Here is a 10631-nt window from a genome sequence, read left to right on the forward strand (position 1 = left end):
CATACATACCTACCAGTCAGCTTGTAGCATACATACCTACCAGTCAGCTTGGACTTCCCAGAACCCTACTGGAGCCCAGCTCCTTGAGGAAGGATCTGGTTTCTAGCTGTCTGATCTTGTGGTACCTCATATGTAGCCTGGCATACAGACTACCTCAGGAGATTGTAATGGCTTTTGATAGACCAAAGAGGGAAAGGCAAAGCCAGTGAGCCTGTTCTATTTGGAAGGGTTCTCTAATTCCACTCTGGGTGCCCAAACTCTCCAGGCTGCCCCGGTGAAAACCAAGGACTCAAAGCATCTCTGGGCAGGGATGAAGCGTAAAAGCTGGTCACTGTGAGCTACTAACCCAACACAGTGCGATTGATGGTCCTATAGCCAAAGCCCTGAGTTTTTCAAATGCCAATCTAGGGGACGCTAGGAAGGTAGTCTGTAAATGTGATTATAGTCTATAACCAGTTGACTGAGTGAAGGAGAAGAGGCTAGCCCTAGGTTACAGTGCAGGACAATCTATTCTTCCAGATAGACAGCCCAGGTTTGACACAATCACCTGAAAGACCTTATGGATTAGCTGAAGAAGGAGTTTGCTCCTGTTGATGAAATTCTACCTATTGACAGGAGCAATGACACAAATTGGGGACCGTTCCAGCCTGCCTTTCTGGACGGCCTGCCCCAGATCAGGCTAAGCCCGCCCTTCCACACTGTGAGTTAGTTCCTTGCAGTCTGCCTCTTCATCCTTCATGTGTATCTTCTGTTGGTGCGCATGTCTGGTGCGCATGTCTGGTGCGCATGTCTGGTGCGCATGTCTGGTGCGCATGTCTGGCTGAAGGCTGATGGATGCACGGTGGTGGTGGTAGTGGTGACAGCAGGGGTAGGGGGTGGGAGGTTGGGGGTGAGTGGGGGGCATTTTACCATAAGAAGCTTATATGCTCCCTGGGATGGGGAGCTCAACACCTCTTGAGGCAGCACAAGCTATCTTTGGCCAACTTTAAGAAGACCCGACTTACTCTGGACAGAATTGTTTTTTTATGGTCTCTTCCTGCTGGTGTGTGTGTTTACCTCCATGGATCTACTCAGAACAAGTCTGGCCCTGTAGCCAGGCAGGGACGTGAAGGGGGATTTCTTTTCTCCACGACTGCCTGTCCTGGAGGAGTTTTATTTGGCCAACTTGACACAAGCCTGTGTTATCTCAGAGCAGGAACCTTAGTTAAAATGTCTCCGTCAGATTGCCCATAATCATGTCTGTAGGGCATTTTCCTGATTAATGATTGACGTGGGCAGGCCTAGCTCACAAGGGGTGGTGCCACTCCTGGGCAGGTGGTCCTGGAGTGGGAGACTCAAGCCAGTGAGCAGCACTTTTCCATGGCCTCTGCTTCAGCTCCTGCCTCCTGGTCCTTGCCTTGGGTTCCTGCCTCTGGCTTGGATAGACTCTAACCTGTAAGCCAAACAAACCATCTCCTCACCAAGCGGCTTTGCATTGCGCTGTGCACCACACCACGGAAGTGCTTTCTCCGCTGACTGACTTCAGTGTCCCTCTAAAGTCTGCAAACGCAGGTGACCTTCTGGGCTGAGGAGAGAAGAGGCTTTGCACTGCCACCTGTATTCCACACTGAGTTGGTGCAAGGAGGCTGAGTGTCTTGAGCTATGGGACCAGACTTCTCCTCAGGCTTTTCCTGCCTGGGCCCAGCTCATGGGAGGCAGGGCTCCTTCTTGACTGAGGAGATGGTTACCCAGCTGTTGCTCCTAAGAGGCGATGATTGTTATACTGTCCTTGGAGGCATTGGACAGTGCTACAGACTCCCAAATTGACAAATTCAAACTCAATCCCCAGAGTGTGGGTGTTTGGAGGAGGAGCCTTGGGAAATGAGGATGGATTCTTCTCAGTGGGGTCAGTGGCCTTATAAAAGCCAGGCCTGTGATTTCAGTTACTCTGACAGCATAGGATTATAGGCTTGTGGTCTCCCTGGGCTGCAGAGTGAATTCAAGGCTATTCTGGGTAATTTGGTCACCCTGTTTCAAAAGCAAATCTAGGTCCCGGGATGTAGTGGCTCAGTGGAGCATTTGCCTCAAATGCATGAGGCCCTACATGCAATCCCTGGGTTGAGCAGGCATCGGGAGGTCAACCAAAACCCAGAAAGCAGGAAGCCAGCTGTTTCTTACCAAATGACCAGTCTTTGGGTGTCTTGGTCTGGGATTTCTCTGACACCAAAACTGTGAGAAATAAAAGTGTTGGGCAGCCACACTGGTCTGCGCCATATTTGTCTGACAAGTCTGGCACAGACCAAGACAGGCAGAGGCCAGGTGGGAGAAGCCACCTTCTCACTGGCATTTAGTTCTCCAGAGATCTCAGGAGTTTGTGCACGTGTGTGTGTCTGTGTTTGTGTGTGTATGTGTGGAATGTGTATGTGTAGTATGGGTATGTGTGGGTATGTGTGTGTGTCGGGGGGTAAGTGTGTGTGCATGCATGTGTATAGAGCATATAGGTAGGGGACGTGCAACAAACAAGGGCTAGCAGACTCCTGGGTTCCACCATCCCCACGGGGTAGGCCATTCATTATTTCTCTGTCCTCCTCTTCCATGCTCCCCATTTTCCCAGCCCCAGTACAACCACTGTATGTGGTACCTAGGCTCCATATTGGTGCCAGTTGAGTAAGACCCAGAGAAGGATGCTCAGCCTTCTGGTCCCAGCCTATAGACTTTTCAGACAAAGTAATTAGGACCACAGTGCCCACTGTGTGGGTGTTTCTGAGTTTAGTCTTTCAGGTTTTTTAGGTCTTTGCTTCCCCAAGTGTGGGTGCTGCCGGAGACAGGAGAACTGTAAACTTGCAGACCCCCAGGTCCCCAGCCATAAGCCTGCAGACCCCCAGGCCCCCAGCTGGAAGCCTGCAGACCCCCAGTTCCCCAGCTAGTGTTCAGCCATTGTTGTCTCTCTGCCAGTTTTCCTAAGGAAAAGGTCAGGGATAATTTCTGTTGTTGTCTTTTTAAAATTTTCTTGGTGCTGGGGATCAAGCCCAGGGCCTTGGGCTTGCAAGGCGAGTGCTTTACCACTGAGCTCCATTTCTGGCCTTTTCTTTATCAAAATGCCAGCTGGCGTGCACATTTGGCTTTGGGAGAGGAGGGCAGAGGGCTGGCCCACTGGCCCTTTCCTGCAGAGTAGGGGCTGCCCCTGGAGCAGACCTTCCTGTTTGAACTCATGAGCTGATTCAGTTGTAAGCACCCCCACCCCCACCCCTGTACCATCCCTTTACAAGTTTCGTTCCGTCTTGTGGCTCTTTCTCCAAGACAAAATGCCTTTTGGAAAGGAGGAGATCTGACCCTGATGTGGGACTCTGATGACCTTTGTCATGATTTCAGAAATGTGTTGTATTCCAAACCACAAGGCCGAAGGGTGCCTCTCAACGCCTGTGTCTATTTCTGGAATCTTTGTATTACTTACAATTAACTGAACTTTAAGCAGTGTGGCTCGTAGATCTCTAGCTTGGGTGTCCCGTGAGGCTTGTTACACATGCAGCCTCTCAGGCTGTGCTTTAGAAGAAAGCTGCCCATTCAGAATTTGCACTTAAATCAGGGCACCCAGGCCAGGCCCATCCCAGGAGAAGCCCTGGGTGAAGCCTGACTCCACGTAGATGAGAAGCCAGACATTCACTAACTCCCTAGGGAGAGGTCTGCCTCTGTGGGCAGGAGGGGTGCGGGAGAAAGAGTCACACAACACACACTCACACACACACTCACACACACACACACACACACACACACGCAGAGATTGAGAGACAGAGTCAGAGACCTCTAGTGCTAGGCACCAAGGCCATGTTCCTACTTTCCAGTCCCTTTTAAGGGGACTTTACTGTGTCACTGGATGAAGCAGATGTGGGTAAAGTGGTGGTAAGGCGCCCCTTGTGTGAAGTAGTGGCACATACCTTTAATGCCAGCACTTGGCCTGTACTCTGGTCTACACAGTGAGTTCCAGGCAGAGCTGTATAGTGAGACCCTGTCTCAACAAACAGGCAGGCAGGCAGGCAGGCAGGCAGGCAATACCGTTTGTGAAAAGTGAGGGTAGAAAACCAGCTTTGGCCTGACCCTGCTCCAGAGAGACCACCGGGCCAGGAGGCCTCACCTGCTCTCACCCATGACTAAGACACACTAGCAAACGAGGATGTGAAGAATCGGCTTGTGGCAGTTGCCACAGCCTGGGCAACTCCAGGTGAGGGGCAGGTCCCTGGAGACCCCTGGCAGCTGTTCAAGCACCGGCAGTGTCTGAACAACAAGAGAGCATGCATGGCCTGGGAGGTGGCAGCGGCGGCGGCAGCAGCCGCTGGGTGCTCGACTGCTCTGTGCTGCCACGACAGGCATTTGTCATGTGGCTCACTGAGAACCAGAGGCTATCAGAGGGGTCAGGGAACAGGGCTCCAAGCCCAGCTCTGATGCTAACTGTACGACCTTTAGCAAGACCCTTCTCAAGTCCCATGAGCACAAAAGAGGTCCGAGCTAATTCCTCTTTGGGCAGACTGCCCTGCCTTTACCCTGGCGCCCCATCTATATCTTACAGAGGTTCGAATAGAAGAAATCACAGAGACTCCACCAAAAGAATGGCTTTCAGAAAAGATGCCCAGACACTTACAGGCCTGGCTGGGGGGTGGGGTAAGTCCTGGGGCTGACATTTATTTCTGTAGTGACTTAGGCAAATTCCCAAACCTTTCTGAGCAAGGGCAGTGTGGGAACGCTGGTGGTGAACGGCAGGCCTACTGCAGACACATGTCAATTTCCTGAGCCCAAGGCCAGGATGCAGGGTGGGAGGGGAGCTGTCCACCCTGGGTCCTCTGTGGAGGTTTGCCTAGACCGACAGGATCGTGGTCTCTGTTAAGAGATTGCTCTCTCCCCTGGTTGCTGGCTAGCCACAGGGAAGTCATTTTCAGCTTTTAAAAATTATTATAAAATCGACGCACAGACCCATGGCTTCTGCTGCCAGCTAAAGCTGTTTAGAGTGGTGATCCACATTACATTCATCTGTGCTTGTTTATGTTTTCCTTTGAAAATACTTATTGTGTTTGTCCTGTCCCTGCGGTGGCCAGGCGTGGGCCTGCTATTTCTGTCCAATCCTCGCCTCCACTCCCTCCAACACCTCCAGGTCCCAACCAGAATGCGTGGGAACCGGATGGGCGGGCAAACAAGAGGACCTCTGGCAGAATATACCCACTTTTAGAAGAGGAAAGTGAGGGTCATAGAGACCAGTAACTGAGCTGGGTGGCACTAGATCTTTTTTTTTTCTGTCTTCCTTCAATCTATAACAGGTTCTCCTATTAGCATCGGACCTTCATTCTTCCTCACTAGTTTTCTGATGGTCTGTCTGGTCAGAGGAGGTAGCATGGCCTTTGAACCTGCATGTCAGGCAGGCTCCAGGCATGGGGAAGAAAAAAGGGGACCCTGTGGTAGGATCTTGGGAGACTAAGACAAAAAAGGATGAAGTAGCTACCCTGACCCACTCACCCCTGCCTCACTGACCCTATTTGTTAAGAAGGTAGCTTTGCCATGGTAACCCTGAAGAGAGAACCGTTCCCTCCGTGGGGGACTCCATGGGCGGAAGGCATACTCCTTAAGCAGTAACATTAATGATAGTAAACATTGCAGATAGGATTGCATATCGACTCTACCAGGCACGTCCTTTGCATGAAAGTATTCCTTCCTGCTGATAATTTAATTCTTGTTTTATAACTGACAAGATGAGATCTGAAAGATTTAATAGCTCAGGCAAGGCAGGGTAGGGGATAGAAGGTGGGTTCAGATGAAGCCACAGCCCTGGTTGCCAAGGTGAGGTTTGTGGAGTGAAGATGGAGGGACTTAGCCTGTGGGCGTTGGGCCAGGCAATGGTGAGAGATGCATGGTGTAAAGAGAGCAGGCTGCCTATGGGTTTCATCAAGTGCTCAACTTGCTCTGTAACCTTGGGCAAGTTACTGAGCTCTTTGAGTAGCTGGATGTCCCTAATGCCACCTCTCACTCTCTTATTATAGGGCTCTGTGATTTGGGAAGTGGCCGGCCACTTCTGACACAAAAGGCACTGTTCCCCTCTTGGGCCACCTGCTTGAATTCAGTCCCAGGGTCACCATGCTGCATGGTGAGCCACAGCAGGCTGTGCTCAGCGGGGTCGGGCTGGGAGCCAGAAAGCTCAGGCTCCCTGCCTGAGCTCCATCAGCAGATCAATCACCTGGTCTCTCCCAGGCCTGCTGTGGGAAAACCAGCACCTGTGAGCCCGAAATCCCCTCGGGACACCCAGGTGTCAGGCACATCGGGAGAGCAGCAGGCTGTCACAAGGGGCCCCTTCTTCTGGGACACCCGGCTAGGGATGCACCAGCTTGGTGCCTCCTGACCCAAGGGTCTGGGCTGGGTTAAGACAGATAAAGAAACTGTCAGAGAGAGAGAGAGAGAGAGAGAGAGAGAGAGAGAGAGAGAGAGAGAGAGAGAGAGTCAAATAGTCCCATTGAGTCTACACAGGTGCTTTACTCTCAAGCTCTGAGGCCATGGGTGAGTGGCTGACTTAGAGTCCTCCATTGCTTAGCCGAAAGTGAGGGTAATAAGGTCAGTTCTGAAGGATTGGCAGAACTTAACAAGGGAATACAAATGAAGTGCCCGGATAGAGCCTGCCAGAGTGTAGATAATAAAGGAAGGCTGCCATTACTATGGTGGCTATCGTGGTGATAAAAATAGCACCAAGGAGCTCAGTGGTAGAGCACTTGCCTAGCACGTGGGAGGCCCTGAGTTCTATCCTCTGCAGCACAAAATATGTAAATAGACTTAAACAAATAATAACAGGTAAAGAGGCTGGAGGCTGGGGCGTGGGGGATGCCGGAAGTCAGATTTTGAACCCTTCTGTGTGACACTTACCCTTCCCCCGCCCCATGCCTTCTCTGTAGGAGGAAGCCACGGCACCAGCTGATCCCCAGGCCCCTTCCTGCTCTGACAGCTTTGGGCTATGAATAGAGGGGGCAGGGGCCTGGAGGAGTCTGATGACTCAACAGCTAGGGAGGGCCAGGTTTCCCAAGGAAAGAGTTTCCATTTGTGTCTGGTGAACTTGGGGAGCAGGGAAGGAAGGGTTCCCTTAGCTGCGAGGCCAGGAATGAGGGGGTGGGAGTGGAGGATGTGACTAACCAGGTGAGTGACTAAGTTGGACCCTGCTGACCTTCAACCAATCAGGGCTGCTTGTGAGTATCCTGCAAGCTGGCATCACTAGGCACTTGGTTGTTCTGCCAGGCCTGGCTGGGCCTGGGCTTCATGACATATGGAGGCAAAGGAAGCAGCCAAGAGCCCAGCAGGGATACAGCCCTGGGTGTGGAGTCACAAGTCCCAGCTTCCCACTCTGAGCCCGCTGCCCATCAGCCTGGTGGCTCTGGGCAGGAGATCCCTTCCCCTGCCTTCCCTTCCCTGACCGGTACCCACTGTCTGACTGACACAGCTAGCAATCCCTGCCCTGATCTCGTAACCACGCTGAGTTGTGAAGGCTGAGATTCAACCAAGCGCTAACACCACTGTGGCCACTAGAGGCTGACTGAGTGAGAGGCTCTCTCACTTATCCAGTCTCATCCTGAGGGATCGGCCACAAGATGGTCCCGAGGAGGCAGATGGGTCAAGAAGAGACTGACAACATTCTCACACAGAGCCCCTTTCCAAGCACTCTAACCACCACTTCAAGGACAGCTTCCACTTAGGTGGCAGAGCCAAACTGAGAGGTGACAAAAAGCCATGGGTGATTGGATGGGGTGGGGGGGCAGGCACTTGAGGCGACATCTTCTCCTTGACTAGCACTGTCTGTCTAAATGAACACCAGCAGAAGCTTGTTCTGCTGCTAGCCCCAGCTTCTAGCGGCTCTCTAGGTAAGAGCCATGGGCAATTTGGAAAGCAGCGGCAGGGTTGGAGGAGAAGGGTAATGCCTGCCATTTCTGCACACATTAAACCATCAGTAGTATTCTCCACTGCTCATGACTGATGGACACCATGCTGGCTCTCAGAAATGCAGAGATGGGCTTTGCCTACTTGGACCGTTAACGTGACAGCATGGGGAAAAGGCAAAACAAAGCACACCCCTTAAGACGTAAATAAAAGGCCAGCAAATCCTGCTGCAGCCTTCAAGGGCGGTGGGCCTGCGGGGCTTAGTGAGGGGGGTGGGCTTAAACTGGGCCCAGGGGGTCAGCTTGGATAGCAAAGGGGAGTCAGAAGAAAAGATGCGTTGGATATAAACATGTAAAAGTGCTCTCTGGGAGGTGATTTGGAGGCTGCAGAAGGAGGTCACCAAGTAAGTAAGTAAAGTCAGGCAGGTGGAGTGGGGCGAGGAGCACGGAGCAGTGGGGAGCTGTGCGGGCTTTGGTGAAGGGGGCTGGGGCAGCTCGGCTTGGGGGGGTTGGTTTTGGTTTTTTTTCTGGGAACATTCTGCTTGCTGTGGCGATAAGGCTGAAGCAAGGAGGTCAGCTGGAAGGTTACTGAGAAGCTGGGGACCCGGGGACTTAGAGTAGAGTTGTACTAATTGGGGAGTTGGTGTGGGAAGAGGGAGAGAGGCCTACAGAGGCCCCCACTCTGATTTACAGAGAGCTAACCGGCTGTTAAACCCAGGCAAGTGGCAGTGGGATGGGAAGGAAGGGGCCAGACCAAATCTGTCCTTTAGGTGGTTTCTCGAAGTCCTCTCCCCACTGCTGAAGAGCAACAGAACGGCAGAACAGCATTCTGCAGTGGACAGGCAGTGTCCAGTTCTGTCTTTTCCACATTTCCTCTCCTGTTGACTCCCAGGAAAACACTGCCATCTTGTTGGGTTTTGCCAAAAGGCAATGAGTCCCTAGGAGTTGGGCCAAGACAAGGGGTGGGGGTCACGATGAGAAGGGGTGGGGAAGAGGGAGGAATCAGCTCCCAGAGGCATCCCAATGGCTTTGGGGGAAGGTGGGTTCCCAATCTCAGAGTCCAAGCACGTCAGGGCTGGGAAGAACCCTTGACATCATTTTGGCCAACCTCTGCATGTTGGGACATGAGCCCAAGATCCAGGCAGGAGAGGGAACTTGACCAAGGTCGGTCATGCAGAGGGTTAGTGGTGGAGCTGGGCTGCAATCACAGGGTCCTGGGAAGGGTTACACTGTGTAATCCTGGTTGGACACTTCAGTAACACTGCAAAGGGCCTGGCTTGAGGTGCTTTTCCTGGCAGACATCTATTTGTGCTCTCTCTCTCTCTCTCTCTCTCTCTCTCTCTCTCTCTCTCTCTCTCTGTGTGTGTGTGTGTGTGTGTGTGTGTACCTGTGTGTCATGTTCTCAGAGGAGCTGGGTGTGTGTGGCCTCCTACAGCATGATCTGCCCTGGCTTTGGAAAAGAAGTGGAGCCATTCCTGTGAGGTGACTGTTTTACTGGGACACTGGGGAAGAAGGCTAACAGGACAGAATCTGGCTTCCAGCCCCTGATCTGCTGCCCTCAGAGAATTACAGGCCCTGTCTGGTGCAGTCCAAACTCATGGAGGTGGACACACACTCCCACTCCCACTCCCACTCCCACACCCACATGGACACACGCATCCCACCCCCCTCCCTAACAGCACTCAGTCGCAGTTAGAGAGTGGCCCCATGTGTCTCGGAGTGCAGCTTTCCGGCATCTACGTGCCTCCCCAACGCCCAGCAGGTGTGGACACCCGGGTGCCCAAGCCCAGCGTCAGGGACACGGAGGAGTGGCCGCTCACTCTGGATGCCCAGCCCCAGGGCCTAGCCCGGCCACACCCCTCCTCCCGAGCCTCGGCCGGCCGCTCCTGTCCCTCTCACACACTTAAGTCCCCTGGGGTCCTCGCACAGCCCGGCAAGGCCAACTTAGGGCTGGCCGGACTGGAGACAGGTCGAAGTCAGGGGTCCCCTCAGAGCAGACACACCGGGCTGAGCCCCAGCCACTGGGAGCGCGCGGGTTCGGCGACCCGCCCCGCTCCGCAGGGACCCCTCAGCCGCGGGCGGCTCCCCAGCATCCCAGGTCCCCGCCCCCGTCCCCGCCGGCGCGGCGAGTGTAGTTACCGATGGTGGTGATGACGGTGATGGCGAAGTAGAAGGAGCCGGCGAAGCGCCACTGCACGCCGGCCTTGTGCGGCTTGAGGCGCAGCACGACGCGCTCCAGCTCCTCGTAGCCGCCCTCGCTGAGGTTGTAGCGCGCCCGCAGCTCCAGCTGCCGCAGCTCCAGTCGCTGCCGCTCGATCATCTCCGACTCCGACTCCAGTGCGTCGAACACCGCGGCGCCCACCAGCAGGTAGGTGAAGGTGCACACGATGAGAGCCAACGTGCGCACATTCTGCCGCTTCATCGTCCCTCCCGGGTCCTCGCCGGCCCTCCGGCGTCTCCGGCCCGCGCCCCGGCCCCGGCCGCCGCCGCCGCTGCTGCCCCGGAGGCGGCCTGGGGCATGGCTGCGCTCGCGGATCTCCACGCCGGGCACCAGCTCCGCACCCCGGGGCCACCGCCGCCGTCGCCGCCGCCGCCGCTGCCGCTGCCGGCCGCCGCGGAGCTGTCCCTTCAGCACCACCCACCACCCTCCTCCGCCCGCCCCCGCGCCCGCCCCCCGGCCGCCGGCCGCCACCTCCCGCCTGCCCTCCCGCCCAGCCAAATAAGGACTGGGGAGCCGTGCCGAGGGCGGGGGGGGGG

At 54.6% G+C, this 10631-nt stretch overlaps 1 protein-coding gene and 1 long non-coding RNA gene across 2 annotated transcripts in view; one reads left to right on the forward strand and one right to left on the reverse strand.

The window, feature by feature from the left end:
• Kcnk3 (potassium two pore domain channel subfamily K member 3) overlaps positions 1–10437 on the reverse strand; it is a 37466-nt gene extending 27029 nt beyond the window's left edge. The window contains exon 1 of the mRNA XM_021202524.2: positions 10014–10437. Within this exon, the coding sequence (XP_021058183.1) occupies positions 10014–10296 (283 nt within the window). The 5' untranslated portion in view covers positions 10297–10437. The remainder of the gene's footprint in view (positions 1–10013) is intronic.
• Positions 10162–10631, forward strand: part of LOC115064402 — a 10224-nt gene continuing 9754 nt past the window's right edge. The window contains exon 1 of the long non-coding RNA XR_003844233.1: positions 10162–10242. This is a non-coding gene — a long non-coding RNA (uncharacterized LOC115064402). The remainder of the gene's footprint in view (positions 10243–10631) is intronic.

This window comes from Mus pahari, chromosome 7 (assembly GCF_900095145.1).
Source record: "Mus pahari chromosome 7, PAHARI_EIJ_v1.1, whole genome shotgun sequence".
NCBI classification, from domain to species: Eukaryota; Metazoa; Chordata; class Mammalia; order Rodentia; family Muridae; genus Mus; species Mus pahari.